This window comes from Alternaria alternata (assembly GCF_001642055.1).
Source record: "Alternaria alternata strain SRC1lrK2f unplaced genomic scaffold CC77scaffold_17, whole genome shotgun sequence".
Classification (NCBI taxonomy): Eukaryota; Fungi; Ascomycota; class Dothideomycetes; order Pleosporales; family Pleosporaceae; genus Alternaria; species Alternaria alternata.
In genome coordinates, this window is record NW_017306206.1 from 290,986 (window position 1) to 310,898 (window position 19,913).

A 19,913-nucleotide genomic window follows, 5' to 3' on the forward strand; every position below is an offset into this window, starting at 1 on the left:
GAAAACAAACTTGTGCTTGAAGATCAAGTGTATTACATGCACCGCATGTGCGCAAAGTTATATGTACAAAGAATCCACCTCTAAAATTCCAAAGTGTTCAACGACCCACTCATTCATCTCCACCCGCAACCGCCATTTTCTCGTTCGTCTAAGAAGATATCGAGCGAGTCAAAAGTATGCGTCTAGCAAGACTTGATAGCGGAAGCAGTGTACTTGCAGTAGCTGGAGGGGCCCTTGGAGACGGACTTGGGCTCAGAGCCGGGCTTGGTGCCCTTGAACTCCTCGCAGATGGTCTTGACGGAAGAAGCGCAGGTGCCGGAGATGGTAGCGGTACCACCGAAGTTGGGGTTGATACCGGCAAGGACCTTACCGTTGTAGGCCTTGACGTTCTTGATGACAACGGAGCGGGAGACAGAGTTCTTGCAGTTACCGCAGGCACGGTAAAGCTTTCCGAAGTTCATGACGGCTATAGAGTTGTTAGCGGTTGTCAGAGTGTAGTGTCGAAAGAGCTGCTTACTGAAGCCGTCAATGGTGACCGTTCCCTTTCCGTTGTGCTGGATGACCTTGTCATCAGCAGACTGGGCACCTCCGCCCTTGATCATGGCGTTACCGTCACCCTTGAGGGAAAGAGCATCCTCACAAACGTCGACCCACCAGACGTTCTCGATGGTGCAGGATCCTGTGTATGGTTAGTACGTTTGCTATATGTAGTGCATACAGGAGTAATGCTTACCCTCGCAGTGGACACCCTCGATCTGGTCCTTGCCGATGATGGCGTTCTTGAGGGTACCTCCGTTCTTGATGAGGAAGACAGCGTCCTTGTCACCACCCTCAACCTGACCTGTGCAAGAAGCACCACGGCCGTAGGTCTTCATGCCACCATCGAAAGTTCCGGAAATCTCCTGGGGCTTCTTGTAGGTAACAGAGCCCTTGGAGGCGGGGATCGGGAGGGAGGCACGCTTGGCGAGAGAGAAGAACTCGCTAGGGGCGGAGGCAGCAGGGCCGGCAGCGGCGAAGCCAGTGATGGCAGCAATGATGGCAATGGAGAACTTCATTTTGATGGTTGAGTTGGTTGATCGAAACTGTAGAAAGTCGAAAGAGGATACTTGGCAAAGTATGTATAAAGAATGTAAGTCTCTAAAAGAGGTAGCGAAAGTGGGATGCTTCAAGCAAACGAAAGACTGAATGAATGTGATGGTGGATGATTCCTTTTTGCCGGTGGCCTATGTGATACTTATACTCTTCTCAACTCAGCTTCTGCGCGCCACACTGGTGACTTCACACATTACTCCGAAGATGTGCCATGTGGAAGACAGGGTAGTCTTCCTCCCCGGTGGTACTCAGGAGGCTAGGCCCAGCGCACCATGCGTTTGTAAGTGGGATTCAGGTCCAGAAGGATACGCTCGCAGGGTTTCATGGGCGCTAGAGCCCGTGCTTTGGTGGGGCATGGAAGTCGTAAACAGACTCATGATGGAATGTTTCGACATTGCCCATGTCAAGGTTCTCTCGTACTGTGTATTCTTCCAAGTAATCGTGGTGAAGTGAACACCATCCAGCATATTGGAATCACTGTCCATAGTGTTAGGGTGAGCAAAAACTTGCTCTGCAACCCAGGGAGGCAAATTGAGTGATGCGATAGACTCCTTGCTTCCGAAATCCACGCGAAAGCCCGTTATCATGGGTATCTCGCGAATATGCCAGTAACACGTTCCATGTCCGATCGACTAGGGCTAGATACAGGCTGTCATGCCGGCGCCAATGCTCGGAAAGATGCCAAGCTTTGAGCTGAAACCGCACAAATATCCACATCGATACCACATATCTGGAACGCCAAGGAGAACTGAAATTTCCGCTGGTCGTATGGAACGTCTGGCCAGTCAAGCAATTCTCCGGGAACAGTGTTGGTGTCACGCCAAGAGATGTTTGCGACTCATTCTCCGGGGCGAGCCTTGCGCTAGAATCTTGCTAGATTGTCAGGTTGTTTCAATGTTGCCCTTTCGCGCGTAGCAGCCAATGGCAGCTCTACTCAGATAAGCTTAAAACAAGCTCGTCGTGTCTTGGCATGTCATGTTGCGCCAAACAGGCGTGTCGCGCATGACGCCCAGCTGTCGTTTCTAGCTCTTGCACACCGACCGCGATGGAACGGATGGCGCATGTCAACGAAGCCCGCTAACAAGACTCGCTCATCGGGCTGATAGATCCGACCGACTCTAACAATACGGCATTGTTCAAATCTCAGAGAATCTGGTTGTCTGGCATCCGAACAGATGCAAAATGCATTCATCGTGTATGTTGTGGTCTGCTAGCAATCCGTGGTGGAATGTATTACTGATCGACGTCGCGAATCATGGGTACAGCGCGATTCCGCGGCGTGTCGTGCCGTGTTTCGCTGGCCGGGTTGTTGTCTTCCGATGGCATGACTCTCATTTTACGTGAATTCGATCCTTGTTGAATCCTGCGGGATGTGTGCAGCAGCCACAATCATGTTTGGAACATTTCAATAGATGAGTTTGTGTTGTATAAGACCGAGAATCAGTCAGATGAAGATAGCTTGTGGCGCTTGGTCAATGCACTCATTGGAGAAGGACCGCATTGGCGGACCGCAGGCGATAGTGTGGCGCGGGGATGTGGCGCGGGGATGTGGCAGGAGGTGGCGCTTGTGCACTCCACTTCGTTCCTGCTTCCGATGCCGAAAGTCTCCGACACTGCACAGACTACTGCGTGCAACAACGATGGCCTAGAATAGGCACCAATTTCAGACTCTTCACCGCATCGCGAATGAGGTGAATAGACACATGGATATGTTGCTGAGGTTGTCCACGTCACTTGTCAGTGAAGAAAAATTACAAACACGAATCGCTGCCTTATTGCCTAAGCGCCTTATCGACCAGAAAATTTTACAAAAATGAAACGCTGCGATCCGAAAAGAAGCCAGCGTCAATCTGCACTACTCGCACATGGATACCACAAGCTAAAATAGGCCAATAACAACCTGGGATTCACTTTTGAACGAATCATGTATGTCGTGTTATTGACATTAAGCCACACAGCGGCACAGTTGGCTGATCAGGAGACATGTGCATGCTCTCCTGAATTAGTGCGGGAACAGCGTTGAACCCACCAACCTTAGCCCATGCCCCCTCCTTCGATCCCATCGACGAGTCTAGGGCTCAGGTGCATGACCGGAATGAAGGGTCGAGGTGCACAACAAACGAGAACTTCATCTCACCGCTATGCGTGGTCTTTGCGAGCTGGACTGTCTATTCTCATAGCAACTAATCTGACGTCAATCTATATAGAAGCATGATATGCTCCAGGAATGCCGTTATGTGAAGTCGTGCGCATTGGGAAGTAGAACATCATAAAAGAGTGGTGATCAAGAACTCATTAGAGCAGTGTACCATGCTCATGGCCGAATCATCAGTCAGCTTTTATATGAAATCTTCCAAACCCAATGCACCTGGTCTGCTTTATCTTCCATCCTGTCCCATTGCATCCGTGCATAAATGACCACTGCCTTGCCTCTAATACCGACAAATTATCTCGCGAAAGCTGCGTTCTACTCACCTTCACTAGCTGGATCTTCATGCCTTGACTATTTGCATCCCTCAGCTTCTCGATCCGCTTTGTGTGTCACTTTCTCTCCAACAGAGTCTGGCTCATACCGACCTGGAAATACGAGCTTGACTATACTAACATTCACGCATCTGCCAAGCGCTCTACAGACGTCTACCACACTACCTGTGTATGTCCAATCTTTAGGCACGGCGAAAGGGATACAATTAGCAAGTCTGACGGCGGCGTGGCCACTCGTCGCTGGGTTAACTTTGCCCCTACCATGGTTTAGATGACTATGAGGCGTAAACTGGAAAGGCAGTTGTAGTGTGATAGAGCGGATGTGTTGCAACCAAACACCCCGGTGGTGGACAAGAAAGCGTGAGCGGCCTTCCACCCATCCACACCACTGAACCGCGACTCCTTTCTCTGATCGAATCATCTTGTTGCTTCGTGTCTGATCTGTTTACAAACCCCAGCAGGCTCAGACTTACGCCTCGTCGCTGGATTCTCATTTTCGGATACCGCATATTACGCTTCATGGTTGTGAACTGGTGTGGGGCGATTCTGTTGTCGGTTTCCGGCCAGATCCCGATGGAGAAGGGGAGTGTCAATGCAGCGGTGTATATTAGAACACGCAATTCCTGTGCTAGACCGAGAATATGGGACGGCCGAGAAACGTAATTATAATGTGGAGCATCTGGGTATTCGCGCTCGGCGTAAAGGGTGGCATAGTAGCGGTAACGACTTAGCTGGCGAGTCGTGTAAAGGGGCGGTGTAACATCTTTCATGGCATTCAAAGTCATGCATGGAGTCTCGTTCAGAAGGTAAGCTTTGGATTCAGATTGGTGGAATTGAACGCAACCGCTTTGTTCTTTGGTAACAATATGAAGCAGAGTTTGTTACTTTCCACATGGTGTGAAACGTTCAAACAATGGGCCAACGTTTGCTCAAACCTCACGTTAATCTCAAGAGATACCCATCATGAACTAACATCCTCATCTCTTTTACCAGTGGCCAACTGTACCAGCTTCCTACAAGCAGCAAGCCAGCCACACAGCCACCCCTAGCAACGAGTGATCATGCGGCGAGTCCAAGATGTACGTAGTATGATTTCCATCATCGTTGACTTCGCGATGGGGGAGGTATGCGGCCGTAACGGGATCATCTCTTTCCAGCAGTTTGTTCATGCACAAATCAATTTCCTCTTCCATCTCGTCAGAGTCAAGAGCGGTACTCTTATTCTTGACAAGAAAATCGCTTCCGTCCTCTCGCTCACACTCTGCTTCCTTGATTGCAAAGTTACCATCCATTGTGACGCGTGGACAGACTTGAGTACTCTGGTCTGGGTAGAAGTCCAAGATATCAGTAAGAAAGACAAGGAACTGTTGTTGAAGCCTGTGAAGGGTTACTGTTTTGGCCGCAACTTTAACGCTAACGGGCAAGTCGATATGAAATAACTCGACCCGTATCTCTGTGTTGAATGGAAGCTTGGTCGTTGCCATGACGATGTTTGTTATCGGAATCCGAAGGTTCGAAAGATTGTCTCGCTCCGATAGCTCAAAACGCATCAGGATAGTTGGAGGGTACTTCTCATGTCGAGCTGCGCGTTCGCTACGGATGAACAGTCGACTAGCCATGCACCCATACATCAGCCTTAGGTCATCGAAGGTAGCCTGCGCATTGTACGATACGATTCTTCCAACAGCATGGACCCTTGAGAACTTTCGGAGCGCCAGTTCTCGAAAACGGCGATTTATCGAGAAGGGTTCGGGTAAACGAGGTGACATTGTTTGGTTCTCAATGTTATATATGAACCGAGCAACGTTTGAACCCATGAGCAAAGAAAGAAGCTTTTCGCGGATCGATGCCACAAAAAGGAGGCGGGCGATACCAGACCCTTTGTTAACACAGTAATGCTTCCGTTCAAGTTGACCGTTGACATTCAACTCGTAACTAACAGCTGGCATTTCAGTGCTATCACAATGACTAGGTGTACCCAAGATGAACAGAGCTTGCGGGCTCTTGACGTCGGTCCGGACCCCTCGAAGCACATGTGGTGATTGGAGGTAAGCACTCATCTCTGGGATCCGCTGGGGAGTCAGCAGCGTGATCATCGCGTTCAGATTAGAGTCACTAATCGTATTTTGTGGTGGATGATGTAGGTGTCCACGAAGCGGCCGTCCTGAGAACGCAAAGGATATATCAATGTTTGCGCGCTGTCGGCTGCCGTTGGCTGTAAGTATGCCTTGGTACCGCCAAATCTCCATAATGATTGGTTTCAAGTCGATCCATTGCCTGAAAAGATGACACGGTCCAGGACAAAGTGGGCTCAGATCGATGATCACTTTGCGTATGTAATCGCGATACGGACCGAGATCAAACATCCATCGGCTTAAAAGCCCCATGATTGAAGCGTCCCTGAAAGTGTTGGGCTGCGTAGAGAGTAAAAATGCGTTGTTCGTGAGAAAGATACTCTTGCATTCGCCATGGAGCTGGCGGCAGGTAGTAAATACCTGGATGTCCTGCGTCGCACAAACCATCGCTGGCGACGACAGGTACATTATTGAACCGATATGAGGCACTAGTAGAACTGGATCCTCATAGTTGAAAGCATTTCGAATAATCTTGTTCCGAATCTCTCCTGGAAGGCTGAGCAGAGGCGAGCCTGTCTGTGGAATGAATACAGTCGTCATTATGGAAGAGGGTTATCGCGTTCGAAGTTATTCTCGATGCGGGGTGTCTCGGGCGGCGGTCGTACGGTCGACCTGTTCGAGGTGTGGTGCATAGAGATTCGAGGAGGGGTTTATGACAATGTGCGACGGCGGAAGCGATCCTCTAATGGGTGGATATAGGCGCATAAGCGGTGTTGAGTGGACATTCACTCCGTCGGAGAGCAAAAAAAGTCCGCTTGACTCGATTGGTAGAAGCGAGTGCCCTCTTTGAGGCACTATGAGTCCACCCTTCTGACCTTTGCATTTCTTGTTACCCAATCCAGGAAAAACATCGCCACAAGACTAGTCCCAATACTAGCAACATAAGTCTGATTTACAAAACTCATGTGTGATAATACGATGATCGGCGGTTCTAGAGCTGGTGTAGTGGCGGTTTTCAAGGGTAATGTAAGCCTGGGGCCACTCGAATCGGTCGTCCTTTCGTTTAGCAGAATGCGAATGAGGATGATGAGGATCAACGCTTCGTTACCTTGTTCGAAGCGACCGTGGTATTTCTCAGATATCTTGTTGAGATATCACCCTAATGAAGATCTCGTAACGTTGACTGTGTCTCAGTATACTGAATCCAGATCATCGAACAACAGCGCCTCAGGCGTTTCGTCGGTCATCTCGACAACCTGCACGAGTCAGGTTTGATTCTAGTATTTAGGCCCTGAAAGAATCTCTGCCACAGTTGGAAAAGTAGCCTGGAAGGATGCCTCCATCAGGACCTCAGGAATCTTTTGACCCACCTTATTGTATAGATCCTGTTGCGGAACATAAACTCCGTCGTCCGGTGGTAAGTATTGCGGGCATATACCGAAAGCAAGGGCGCCTCTGCTAGCGAGGTGACGTTTGAGTTTCAGAGCGTTTGATAGCACTCGAGCCTGGTTGATGCCAAATTCGTGCTCGATTCGTGTCATGCAATTGTCTACGAAGTCTTGGCTTCTTGGCGAGGCTAACGGCATGGCGGCAGCCTACATAGAATCATTAGTAGTAAGAACATGATGCTAGTTACGATTAAAAACCATACCACATAGAGTGCCCATACAGTGCTGTAGCCTCCTGCAACCCGCACGATGGGAAGTCGATCTTTTACTGATCCGTTTCCGATCAGCGCTTTGACGAGATTGTGCGTGTTGCCTCGAAAGTTCCCATCAAGGGATTTGAGTGCTATACGATAAGGAGATTTTGAGGTTGTACTAGCGGCCGTAGGCCATGGTTTGCCTCGCCCCGACGCACCTGGCGGGGTCGGCTCACTATTTGTCGGGCTAGCTACTCTGTTCGGCGCTTCATCAGGGACGTCGTGCAAGAATTGAGGCATGCTTGCTATGATGTCAGATTGTAGCTGGTATAGAGTGCGAGCGCTTGTTTCTAGTTGCTGATGATACTTGGTGCCGACAAGCGTGGGTGGAGTCGAAGTGAAGTCTGCTAATATGCAATTTCGGATGATGTCGTGGAAATAGATCCTATTGTAACGCACCCAGTTCCAAGTTTGAGCTGCTGTTGCAGTTGGGTAAATATGGTAGAAGTTCTCATAGCAGCACTCTTGTTCCTCGCAAGGCACTACATCATAGTCCCAGTCTGGACCTTGATCTTTGAAAATGTTGACAGCAACCTCGTCAAGCTCTAGTGCCGAATCTATGATGTCCATCAATGAGAACGCTTCTTGGTTCAGAATCCGCGCTCTCAGGTCAATGGTCTTGATGTGAAGAAAGAAGAACCGGTTCCTAGGATCCTCGGTATCTAGGTGCTTTATAACTTCGGTGTTCAGATCGTGAACATACTGAGGAAGTGGAACACCTTTTCCCATGCAGTTCATCGTTAGCAAACCAATGGTATGGAGATACATTCTCTGTCCCGCTGGAGTCGAAAATTGGCCCATGCCCCGCATTTTGATTAGGGAGGCAGCGCCATCCACATGATTACTCCATCCAGCTAGGGAGTTGTCATTGAACGTTGCTTCGAACATGCTCAGGAGATTGACTGAGGTGAGGGTACTATCGGCCGTTACGTCTTCAGGCGAGGAAATTGCCGCATTGGCCATTTTGATAGCTTCGAGGTACCAACGTGTCGCTTCGCTTTTGAGACGAGAGTCCATGTAAAGGTTGGCTACGCCAGCGATACCCAAGGCTGTCATTGATGTTGCGACGAGCGGATGGAAGCCATGTGTGGATAGGTGTTGCTGGTACTCCATTGACTGTATCGATGGCTGATCCACACCCGTGCAGTAGTAGGACATGAAGAAGGATATACCCTGGTCAATGAGTGGCGCTGTGATGGCCGTTCCTGGACATTGTTTGGCCATAATCTGTAGATATGCCTCTCGGAGATCTCTGGTATCTCGTGCATCACGCGCCGCAATGGCCTTTGCCTTTGACTTTTTCGCCTTCGCCTGAGTTTGCGCGGTTTCATCGTGGAAGAAAGCGTCGACAGTTCGATCGTATCCAGGGCATTCGAATTTCCGTTCAAAGCATTTTACGCAACCACCTGGACGCTCGTCGCACTGTAGACGTCTAGTCAGCAACCTGCATCACCGAGGCTAGATCGGACTCGTAGCACAAATCGGAACTGAGATCTGAAGCTACCATCTCGCACTGGATTCCCAGTTAGGAAGAAGCTAGTTGCGACAAGCGGCAGGCGACCGCAACCTCGCGCGGCATACCCTGGAGGGGTTCACAACGCAAGTTTGGACGTATAAATGGAGGCAGCCCGTTACTCACTTTGATTTTTCTTTCGCGGCACTTCTTGCAGCCTGTTGATGGCCGCCCACGGTACACCATTTTGAACACAAGTGGTTTTGCATCAAGGGTACGGAAGACGACAGTATCGAGGCTTAAGAGGCACGGCCTACGGCAGAAGGCTGGTAGAAGTCTGCAGAGTATCTGTCCCTGCGACGTGCAGGCTTACCCAAAGGACTGACGGCGACGATGCTTAGGTGAAGACTGCTTAGCTTGGACACAATAGACGTTGATGGTTGTTTCTGATGCAAGCCACGACAAATATTCCGACGGTACTGATGCATGTCGTTTCGTGGAAGCCGGAGCTTGCGGCGGAACGTTGGTGATCCGACAGACTGGGCGGCCAAGACGACGATTTTCTCGATGTGCAGAAGGGCGGTGATAAGATAGGACGCCTGACGTTAGCGTCGACATTGCGCTTTACTTTGAAGAGAATGTGTGCGATTGGCCAGGTTACTGTCAAGCTTGAACAACTCAATTGAGTTCCCAGCGAACACCTAGAAGCTGTCGGCTGGAACATGAATTCCTACTGCGATGCGTGCTGCGGGTGTCCTGCGCTGGGGCCGAGACAGGGGTCGCTTTTGGATGCCGTTTGACCCTAGGCTCCACCAACTGAACAGCGAACCTCAGTACAAGCCAGATTTCTGTGATCATGATATGGCTTTTGGTTCATATCATGGCAGATTATAGATTATGTCATCAAGCAGCAAAGCAAGAAAAAGATTCGAGGCGTTGTGGCGGAGTGGTTATCGCGCAAGACTAGAAATCTTGTTCCTTCGGGAGCGTCAGTTCGAATCTGGCCAACGTCGTCTTTTTTGCTAAAGGCTGGTCTCAGCCAGGACGGGCACAGTAACTTTTTGTTTGTTCCTATGGTTGTCTCTTTTGTGATGATCGTTGAGAGGAGAGGGCAATTCGGAATGCTCGGAGAACAACCGTTTAGCATCCGTTTGGGCCAAGGCACGAGCAAGTGCAGTTTGCTAGTTTCCCCTTATCATCAAATGATGATACACATTCGGGATCAGTGAGTGTTTCCCAACACAACAGATGGAAACCAACAAAAGGAACTCATTATTTCCACATTCATTTCCTGGAACATCCTAATCACCATTTTCAAACACAGTCGTGTGTCGCATCTCAACAACGCCTGCCGCTCAGTTCTGCATTTGCTCCGACTCCATCAATCCTGTCCATCACATACCCCAGCGTGACAGTATTTCTTGCATCCCGATTCCCACTCCCACGAGCTGCTCTCGTTTCCATATCTCCAAATGTCGTGGTTACTCTCGTCAAGAGACCTCCAAACACCGTTTCCACACTCATAGATACAAGTGCAGTATTCCGAGCCGTCATCCTGAAGCACGCATAAAGAGCGATCACCGGTTTGCTCTGCGTACCAGTCACCGAGTTTGGGAATAGGAATTTCTATAGTAATATCAGATTGGTCCAGGAGGGGACGGAAAGACGATCGATGAACATACGGAGATTTTGCATAAGTTCCCATCCACAGCGTCTACTACCAGCTCCACCTCTTGATTCAAATGTTGCGATGACGCCCGCAATAAGGACAAAGAGTAGCACTACGTTCATAGTGTTGGTGAGTAGCTAGGTAGGGTAGAGGTGTCTTGAATATGGCCCTCGCCACATAGAAGATGTTGATCGAAATGTTAGAAGAGATTAGAGTGTTGTTTGCTGCTAGGATACTTCAAAAGCACATTGACTTTCGCGATGAGCTCGTGGTACACACACGTGGCTAGCTGCAGACCGTGCCTCGAGGCTACAGCCGGTGGACGCTTGTGCGCGTACGCTACGTTTGTGATACGACGTCATGTCGGATGTCACATGGTGATTCATATCAGTGCACGAATCAAAGGACCAAAGATGAGCTTTATGGAATCGTGTATTCGTAAGAGCTCGTCATATAGATGTCATGTCCAGAACGCCTCGCTATGCAATATGGGTATCTAGGGCAATCATGCCAGGATGTGGAAAACAGTAACGCCGTCATGTAGGAACTAGAACCAAGCCAAACTCCAGAGCGCAGGCATGTTGGGCCATCGCTCCTGCCAGGCTGCAAGTATATCGGGAACGCGCTCGTCGAAGCCAGAACGAGCAGCTCCGCCACCTGATTGCCATCCACTGTCGCCATGCTGCTCCCTCTCTTTTGCCGCAGCTTCATTCAAGCTGAGCGCGAGGTCGAGAATAGCTTTACCACCAACGAGGGCTTCCTCGTGATTATCCCTAATATCAACGTTGAAGACATGAACAGGTCGGTTGAGCTTTCCGCCCTTGTTGTGGAGATCTTCTAGCACAGCATCGAAGCAACGCTCCTCGCACGTTACAACGACATCAACGACACCCGATTCCGTCCCCTGCGAACCTTTGTCTTCAGCATGATCCAGACGTGGTTTACCGGGCACCCAGTCTTGGAAGCGCTCAGGATAGCCCTTGATGTTCAAGTTGCGACCAAGCATGTTGAGCAGGCCGTTGTGAGTGTAGAGGGCAGTATTCTGCTGAGCGAGCTCATCATGAATAGCACGGTAGGTGGTGCTGTTGAAGTGATAGACGTTAGGCTGCGTGATGGTTGGACCGGGGAGTCGGACAAGAGAGCCAGTGCCAAAGCTGATTGTGGGGAGGTGCGCTGAAGCAAGCTGCAGATGAGCTTCCATGGAACTAAGCAAGTTAGCAAGAAGTTGGGTTCGCAGATCAGCGCTGGACATACCGGTTCTGGTTACTCGCACACACAGTGCAGAACTTGAGCTTGAAGCTATCATCAGGCACCATGTTCTGCTCTGCGTGCGCGTCATTGGCGCCGTCCATACCCGTGGGGCTAGGTTCGGTCGGCGGCGGCGGCGGAGGTGGAGGGGCAGCAGTAGCAGCAGCAGTAGTAGTAGCAGCAGCAGTGGGTGTAGGCTGCTGCTCCTGCCTCGCGCGCAGTCGTGGGTCGGCAGACATGGTCGAAATGAAGCGTGGGCGGGCGGGTTGCTGCTCGACGCGTCGGTAGGCAGTTCTGCAAATTCTTCACAACAGTTAGCTACGGCTCCACACATTCGAAGGTAACAATCATTGCAACATTCACGCGAGATCAGAATTTTCAGTGTATATTATTATTAGAGTCCTCAAAGGCTATTGCCTAGGACAGCTCCAATATGTGTTCATCATCGCATAGGTGGGCACGCATCGGGGGTGGGAAGAAACTTACAGTGAACAGAGTAGGAACCCAAGCTCATAGTCCCATACATGAAGGGGATGAGCAAGAGTTGGAGAAAGTGGCGGTGGTGGTGTGGTGGTTATGCAAGGCACGAGGCCTGTGGAGGTTGCAGTCTTTGTCGAGCTCAGAGCTCAGGTCAATGTCTTGTTAGCGGCTGACTAAGCATTCGGGTGAAAGATTACGCGGGGCGCCGAACACCAGACGAAATGGAGGGGCTGGTCGACTTGATACTTTGCCGTGTTGACATCAGGCGTTTTCCTGTTCCTGAAGCGCTTGGACAGTATAGCATTGCCTCGTATAGATCGTATGCTGTTAGATGAGATCGTGGGTGACGCTATGCAATTGCGCAAGCAGCCTCTGTGCCCATACAGGCATGTCTAGGCAACCCAGCTCAAACGCACCTGTCACACGGCATTCTGGCCTGGGTACGGTGGTCGGAAAACAATCATGACATGGCCAAAGGAATGATATCCGAGCCAGCTATGATGTGTCTGCCCTCGTGACAGCACGCGGTGAAGACCGCGTCAAGGAAGTTCCTCGTCGGACTCGAAGCGCATTCGACAAGCGGTCCCTATGCAGCTAGTCGGTGACCTGAAACGCCTACTAGGGTGAAAGTAGCCTAAGCATGCATTGATGGGGTTTGCAATCATGGAAAGGAAGAGCCGTCAGAACACACACCCCTCGTTGATGCCAGCAAGGCTCCGTGTTGAGGCCCGTTGACCTGTTCCTGTACTTGAGAAGTGTTGCCCATTGCGGACCTCTTCTTATGCCTTTTCACTCTGGCGACGCTGTCAAACTTGTCCTGAAACACAGCATTGGCATCTAGCACCTCCCCCGCTGCCTGGTGCCAAAAATAGAGTTGGCCTTCACCACCACGCGCGCGCTGGTCCACGACAACATCCAGAACCCGCCGAGTCTTTCGCCATAGTCGCGTCGCCCCTTAGCCGCACTGTTGCCGTTCCCCTCCTGCACGGTGCCCATTCAAAGCCACAGACTTGTCCCTCGGGTGCGCAGCTCATCACCCGTTCACTGGGCGAGTGTTAGCGCCAGGCCTGAACCCCCAGCGAGCGCTTCTCCAGCCGCTCTACAGTGGAAATATCTTCACGCCCGCCGCTCCCCCTCCCAATCGCCAGGCGCATCTGCACAGCCGACGCCGTCCTTCCAGAAGGCCTCAAGCGCGCCCGCCGGCCCATTGGTCATCGTCGACTGTGAAACATCCGATACAAACATCGAGTCACTGCGCCATCTGCCGTTGCCATTCCAGAGCCGCTCCAGACGTACCGGCTCGCTCTGATTCGAAAGCTGCTTGTGCGCCTTGTGCGCTGGCCACTTGGAGCCCGTTTTGCTGCTGCTGCTGCGGACTCTTGCCTGACTACTGAAAGCTGACTTCTGTCGCGAACCGGCTCTGCCACCCACACTGCCCTCCACCACGCTGGAAATCCCCATATAGCTTACCACCGAAGACCCAGACAACCTGCACAAAGTCCCTCTACCGCGCATGACAGACACCAATTCAGCATCAGAGACGGCCGCCGACCCGCACCGGCTGAAGGACATAACAGAAGGAGTGGCTGTCCAAGAAAAACACAGCGAGCGAGACATGGCTGCCGACGTGTTATCCCCAAGGAGCGATCCTGGTGCATCCGCACAAGTGGGCGTGAATCGCACATCTCTGCCCCCACTCGTTACTTCCCCGCCTTCCAAAGCGAAGCTGGAGCGCGCAAGTTCCTACATGAACAAGCGCCTATCCACCTTCTCCAACGCATCCAACACACACCAATCAGCACGGTCAAGGCCGCAATCGACCGCCTTCCCCATCTTCCACTCGAGTCTGCCTTACTCGCTCGTGCGCGATTTCGCATATGACCCGCTACACCCTCTTTTCTACGGCCCGCTTCCGGAGCAGCCTTCCGACATCTCAACTCCAGCGAGTGAACACAGCCGTAGACTATCAGATCCGCCACCCGTGGCATGGCGCAGCGACCGAGGTGGCTGGTCCGCGGGGCCTTGGGATGAAAAAGACGGCGAACAACTCCCACAGACAGCATACGACGGAGGTCCGCCTTATAGCGAAGATGACGACATCTCAAGCCCGGTGGTCACCAGCCACCACGGCGCACGACACAAGAAGCACAAATCTAACATAGTCAACTTCGATCATACTCGCGGGCGAAGAGGATATCCGGAGGAGCAACGGCGCGGCTCGATAGTGACGATGAACGGCGAGAGCAGCCAATTTGTCAGCGATGAGGCTGCAAACGGACCTGGCGGCGAGTACATCACATACCCGCCCGAGTCGTCGCGGCTCGGTGTGCCAGAAGGAGCATCACGGCGAGACTCACATTTCGCAACCACCCTCCCTCAACGCGCCTACGCGGATGCCGACGGAGACGTCGAAGGCCCGCCTTACGACTCCGACGATGAAATGTCAGAACCCGAGGACTACATACACGATGATAATCGCTTCTCGCGCGACTACCAATTCACAATCGCGTCGCCCGATGAGGAGATGCACGGCAAGGCCGTTGCCCTGTTCGACTTCGCACGCGAAAACGATAACGAGCTACCGCTGGTAGAAGGGCAAGTGATACTGGTATCATACAGACACGGCCAGGGCTGGCTGGTAGCTCAAGATCCGAAGACCGGCGAAAGCGGACTTGTGCCCGAAGAATATGTCCGCCTCCTGCGCGATATTGAAGGAGGTTGGAATGGTCTCGTTGGTGCCATACAGTCACAGCCTGAACTGCTGCCTCCTGAGGCAAACAACGGACCCGAGAGCCTACTCAGCCCGATTTCGGCCGGGCCTGAAGCGAAGACGCCTACTCAGGCCGATCATCCGCAGAACTACACGCCTGTCATATCGACGTTTTCGACAAGCCACAAAGACCTGGAGAAGTATCCAACAGATAAGCTTGGGACGCCCACGACTACTGAAGGCGGCCCATTCTCGAGAAGCAAGGATACGGGGGGCATGGAAGGCGTCGAATCAACACCGGAGCCTGAGTCTCAAGAGCAGAAGCCATGAACATAATCAGGTCGCTTGCCTCACCATCATGTAGCGCAAGTTTGGAGAACGAAACTCACGGCAGTGCGGCAAGCATCTGAGTAGCTTGGGAGCTATGCAACGCCAGGTCAATGCCCCGACCGCCGGGGTCAAGCGTCCGGACTTCTATCATAGCTGGTCGCACAGAAACGAAATGCTCAACGCGTTCACGACATTCGCTTCAACCCATGTCTTACCCCGTTACTTTTACGAACGCATCCCTCGGCATGTAGCGGTTCTTTGTGTTTTTGTCCTCTATATGCAGAGCGCCAAAAAGGATACTGTTGTTGCCGCAGTAAAGACTGACAGGTACATCAGCCTGACGGAGACGATGTGGAAGGATCTCATATCGGCCGAAATAGGCATCATTGTAGTTGTACCTTCTTGACGAACGACACTTGGCTTGGATAGAATAGCGAGCCGAGTAATGACGAGCTGGGAGGCAGTTACCTCTTAAGCTGAGCAATAGTGATGATGCGGTGTATGAACCGCCGTCCTTTGTAATAAATGATTTATTTTCCAGAGATTCACTCTTGTGTCTCGGCAAATCATGGCTGAGGTGAAACCGTCTCTCTATCCCTTTTACGTACACACAACACTTCACAGAGATGGTTTGACTTGGTATCGTAAACATATATTGCACACGCTACTTATTGCTCCCTCAAAACTTGCATTGTTAGAAGGTTGTACGATTACTCTACATGAGAGCCAACATGAGACGACGAAACAGTATCTTGAACAAATGGTAGCGTTCGACTGTTATTTTATTGATCAGAAAATATACTAGTGCTAGTCCAAGGATGCGACCCTGATACCACAAGTTCCTATATCCCTCATAATGTGCCCATGTCCGACAGTGATTGTACGCCTTAACGCGAGCGCTTGCCAGACCGAGTGGACACGAAACAACCAATAAAAGCATACTATACAAAAAGGCCGCCCAAAACAGTAAGAATGAACAAGAAAAATGTTGTAATTGTGCTAGTCACAATGTCGGAGCGCGCCTAAGACCCTGACAGTACCGAACGTAAAGTGCATCTATGAAATGCGAGTGTCGGATGCCTGGTGGGCGAGCCTGCTGGAAGGTGTCGATCGCATCTTCTACCCGGTATCCTAGTCGCTCGATCATGTACGACACAAGAAAGAAGCCGGTACGGTTAAAGCCATAGTGACAGTGTACCCCAATCAGACCCGGTCTGCCTTCAGCTCGGATCTTGTCAACGAGGTCGAAAAACTCTTTGACCTCAGCTGACTGTGGAGGTTGTTTTGACACTGTCGGAAATTTATGATATAGGATGCCGCCTTCTTCCAGACCTTTTGGATCGTATACAGGGTTGTCGTGCGAGATGTCGATGATTGCGCAGAGCTTGCCTGCCCAGTTCTTGGTGAGCACCTTTGGTGTGTGCTCTTCGTCGACCTCACGAAGTGTCTTCATTGCGCGAAAGACACCAGCAATAGGCTCCGATACTGGGCGCACGGCCTTCCATTTTTCCAGATTCTTGACGTCCCATTTCCCCTCAGTTGACAGATAGTTGAGTTGCCAAGCAAGCGATAGACGAGGATCGATATAGTCGGCAAAGAAGGTGCCAATCAGCCCAGCTATTATGCGGGATGTAGACGGCGCAAACAGTAAGGAATGAGCGGCCGGCTTGGGCATAATAGCAGTCTTGACAACTAGCCGACGCGGATGAGGCGACGGAGTGTGTGATGATGGGCTTGTGGTATCGGAGAGCATTGGCCCGTCAGCCGTAGTTATGCTCCCTTCTGTTGTATTCTCCTCTGTAGACGTGAGACTTCCATTATTGGTGGACACGGAAGTTGATTCGATGGTCCTGGTATCATCTTCGAGTTTGGGTAGGTCTGTTGCATCAATACCAGAGTCCTGGTGCTCTGTACGCTTCGGCTCGTTCGGGAGGACTGCGGAAGGTACGAACGGAGCTGCTGCAATGGGCAAGCTCGCCTTTTCGCTCGGCGGCTGGATTGCGCTGACATCCCTTCCCAGAAATTCGACAATCTGCTTGACATTTGACGCAGGAGTGACCGTATCTGTCTCACCAGCGGCAAGGAACAACGGAATGTCAAGTCCCTTCCATACTGCCTTACCAGGAAGGCCTCCTTTCGGTGAGCCGCTTGAGTAATCGGGGCACATGCCTCGCGCCATCCTCAACCACACGGAACTTCGACTCTGCTTGTTGAAGCGCAGCTGCAGTTTCTTAGTCTCATCGTCAGCGTCCACTCCTGCCATGCGTAGAACACTCTTGCTATTGACACCGCCTCTCCTATCCCAGCGTCTGATCAGGTCGAAGAGGACAACGGGTGTCAACGTGACTGAACGCAGCTTTTTGGCCTCTTTCTCGGTAGGGGGCTCAGCCTTGGGACATATAGCAATCAGTCCGCTGACATTTTGCGAAAGGAGATGTGCATGCGGCGAAGACGAAGAAGCTAGGAGTGCGGCTAGTGAGCATCCCATACTGTGGCCGACGAGAACGACAGGTTGTCTGCTATCGACTGCACGGTGAGTCTCTATAACGACGGCAAGAAGCTGCACCAGAGCTTCCGTGGTGTAGGCGTCCCATGCTTTTGGCTCGAAGCTCGACACGCCGCACCCAGGGAGGTCTACGGCCAAGCATGGAGCGAGATTGGAAAGGCTGATTAGAATAGGACTGAATTGAGCGATAGAACCCCCAAGACCATGGACGAAAACCAACAGTGGAACTGGACACGGATACTTGGGGAGTTTGTCCTCCTGATGATGTGGACGGTAAAAGGTCCGGAGTCTGGGATATGTGAAGCCGGTAGAGGAGACGGTATACGAGCGAATAGTGGAATATTTCTTCAGCAGGCCCGAGTCCGTTGTAGCAGCCTCATCTGCGGAGGATTAGCAAGACAAGGCTAGATGATTGCTAGCTCAGCCACGTGATTGGATGTGTGTCCACGGGTATCACTAAGGCCTCAAACAACTCACCAGCCGCGGTATCAGGTGCATCTTGCGTAGTGAGGGTGTTCCCCTTCCCCTTCCCTTTGCTCCGATACCAAAGCACAGATCCAAATCCACACAGTGCTGTCAATTGGAGCATGCCCACAAAAGTCAGAGTCAACCGCCCTCCGCTAACTACGAATGGATTGAAAAGTTGGAGAAGACGGTAAGCAGATTGCTTTATACTCTGACCGTACCAGAGATTAAGGTCTGAAGCGGTCTGTGTCACTGGGTTGCCGGGTGAGACAGCGAGGGGAGCCTGTGGAAGACGCAACGTGCCATTGCGGAACAAGCCAGGACGCGAATGAGGCTCCATGGCCCTTTGCGTGCTGGAATGCTGAAAGTATATGCGACGGGGCGTCGAGGTGCTGGCGTGCGGGACGGTGACGCGCGATGAGCGGCAGCCAATAGAATGAGATGCTGCCTCTCGTGCCCGGATCGCTGGAGAGAAAGAGCCGGTGCGCGAGAGCGTCTCTCACTGGAAACCTTGCGCACGTTGGGGGAACGACGAATGCGCAGCTATGATGGACAGTCTCTAATCTGGAAGCTGGAGACGCGTTCGATATCTGAGAATATCATCCTGGCCAGCGATACGGAGAGATAGCGAGCGGTGTTTGCTTTGTCCGATAGTGTTTTCTCCAACCCAACTGGACAAGGAATCGCGTGGGAGTGTTTGCGATATGAAAACTGCCTAGCTAAAGAGGTTTGTGATGGGTGCATGGGCGGGATGACGTTGGGTTGGGCTGCTGCCAGGCTTCGGAAGCGGCGTTTTCTCCCATTCATCGTGGGAACTTGGCAGGGATCGTGCTGGAGCCTTCGTTTGCAACGACCTCCCCTGAACATCTTTCGTCCATTGCGAAACTTTATGAGGAACTGTACTTTGTCTTCCCATTTCCCCATCTTATGGAAAAGTATCTCCCGTCATCCGCGTGGCTGTGCATGTCATCCTCAGACCTGTCGGTGCGACACTATAAGCCCGACATTCTAACAACACATGCTTTCTTCATGCTTGGTCGTTAATTCCTCCACTCTTCCAAAGGTAAAATATACCTGTGTTGACCGGGTACTCGGGCTTAGGCCGACTAGTCCAGAAGTTGTCGGTATGGATATGTTACAAAGGTGTACATAACCGAGCCATGCAGCCTTATGAGCTCCGACGACCTCGCAAGCATACCAGATCCAAGGCATGCATGCGAGTCACTCCCCGCCATACCCATCGCGAGATGGCGTCTTTCCAGAACACCCCGCGAGCGACTTCGCCGTTGCAGACACCGCATCTGGTCAAGCCGAAGCCGCGCCGGTAGTTACGCCGACACACACCGGATTTGGCCGCAACCAAAGTAAATCCCCCAGACCAAAAGACACGGCGCTAGATGGCTTCCAATCGTCATAATTCGGCTTTCAATCAGCTTTGTCGCATTGGTCAACCTTTGTGTCTGACAGAACTAACGCGCGCAGTACCAGTGTGCCCTCATCCGAGGAACCCCTCCCTCCTTCCGAGCTTTAGCTACAGCACGATGTGACAAAGAACTGTCAATGCCCCACACAGACACCTGTTGGAGCATTCGGATTGCTCGATTATCACTAGGGCAGTCGGCGATTGCCCACATCCCTGCTGCGGGAGTACCTGGGTACACACGGTAACTGCTAGCTATCAACCGTATCTCGTTCCCGG

General features: G+C 51.6%; 8 protein-coding genes and 1 non-coding gene across 9 annotated transcripts; 3 read left to right on the forward strand and 6 right to left on the reverse strand.

The window, feature by feature from the left end:
• Positions 1-182: 182 nt before the first annotated feature.
• CC77DRAFT_1063825 (pectate lyase precursor) lies at positions 183-1,055 on the reverse strand (the record flags this gene model as incomplete). Its single annotated transcript, XM_018528667.1, has 3 exons — positions 183-466; positions 518-679; positions 734-1,055. 3 exons carry the CDS (start codon positions 1,053-1,055, stop codon positions 183-185), a joined length of 768 nt encoding a protein of 255 aa, XP_018383249.1.
• CC77DRAFT_238190 (hypothetical protein) lies at positions 940-1,646 on the forward strand. Its single transcript, XM_018530795.1, has one exon. The coding sequence runs from the start codon at positions 1,186-1,188 to the stop codon at positions 1,543-1,545; it is 360 nt and encodes a 119-aa protein (XP_018383250.1). The 5' UTR covers positions 940-1,185; the 3' UTR covers positions 1,546-1,646.
• A 2,831-nt stretch (positions 1,647-4,477) lies between these two features.
• On the reverse strand, positions 4,478-6,546 carry CC77DRAFT_238212 (hypothetical protein). The gene has a single exon (XM_018530796.1). It carries the CDS (start codon positions 6,249-6,251, stop codon positions 4,590-4,592), a length of 1,662 nt encoding a protein of 553 aa, XP_018383251.1. The 5' UTR covers positions 6,252-6,546; the 3' UTR covers positions 4,478-4,589.
• Positions 6,547-6,928: 382 nt separating this feature from the next.
• On the reverse strand, positions 6,929-8,577 carry CC77DRAFT_941018 (hypothetical protein; the record flags this gene model as incomplete). Its single annotated transcript, XM_018534762.1, has 2 exons — positions 6,929-7,246; positions 7,303-8,577. The coding sequence occupies 2 exons, from the start codon at positions 8,575-8,577 to the stop codon at positions 6,929-6,931; spliced, it is 1,593 nt and encodes a 530-aa protein (XP_018383252.1).
• A 1,161-nt stretch (positions 8,578-9,738) lies between these two features.
• CC77DRAFT_t70 lies at positions 9,739-9,819 on the forward strand. Its single transcript has one exon. It is a non-coding gene; the product is annotated as a tRNA-Ser (tRNA).
• A 275-nt stretch (positions 9,820-10,094) lies between these two features.
• CC77DRAFT_1022726 (hypothetical protein) lies at positions 10,095-10,549 on the reverse strand. Its single transcript, XM_018525525.1, has 2 exons — positions 10,489-10,549; positions 10,095-10,432 (listed from the first exon to the last, which is right to left on the reverse strand). The coding sequence occupies exons 1-2, from the start codon at positions 10,499-10,501 to the stop codon at positions 10,188-10,190; spliced, it is 258 nt and encodes an 85-aa protein (XP_018383253.1). The 5' UTR covers positions 10,502-10,549; the 3' UTR covers positions 10,095-10,187.
• Positions 10,550-11,022: 473 nt separating this feature from the next.
• On the reverse strand, positions 11,023-11,962 carry CC77DRAFT_941169 (RNA polymerase II subunit A C-terminal domain phosphatase SSU72; the record flags this gene model as incomplete). Its single annotated transcript, XM_018534776.1, has 2 exons — positions 11,023-11,680; positions 11,730-11,962. The coding sequence occupies 2 exons, from the start codon at positions 11,960-11,962 to the stop codon at positions 11,023-11,025; spliced, it is 891 nt and encodes a 296-aa protein (XP_018383254.1).
• A 1,856-nt stretch (positions 11,963-13,818) lies between these two features.
• CC77DRAFT_941269 (hypothetical protein) lies at positions 13,819-15,243 on the forward strand (the record flags this gene model as incomplete). Its single annotated transcript, XM_018534785.1, has 1 exon — positions 13,819-15,243. One exon carries the CDS (start codon positions 13,819-13,821, stop codon positions 15,241-15,243), a length of 1,425 nt encoding a protein of 474 aa, XP_018383255.1.
• Positions 15,244-16,246: 1,003 nt separating this feature from the next.
• On the reverse strand, positions 16,247-18,554 carry CC77DRAFT_941433 (hypothetical protein; the record flags this gene model as incomplete). The annotated part of the gene is made up of 2 exons (XM_018534795.1): positions 16,247-18,129; positions 18,227-18,554. 2 exons carry the CDS (start codon positions 18,552-18,554, stop codon positions 16,247-16,249), a joined length of 2,211 nt encoding a protein of 736 aa, XP_018383256.1.
• Positions 18,555-19,913: the final 1,359 nt, after the last annotated feature.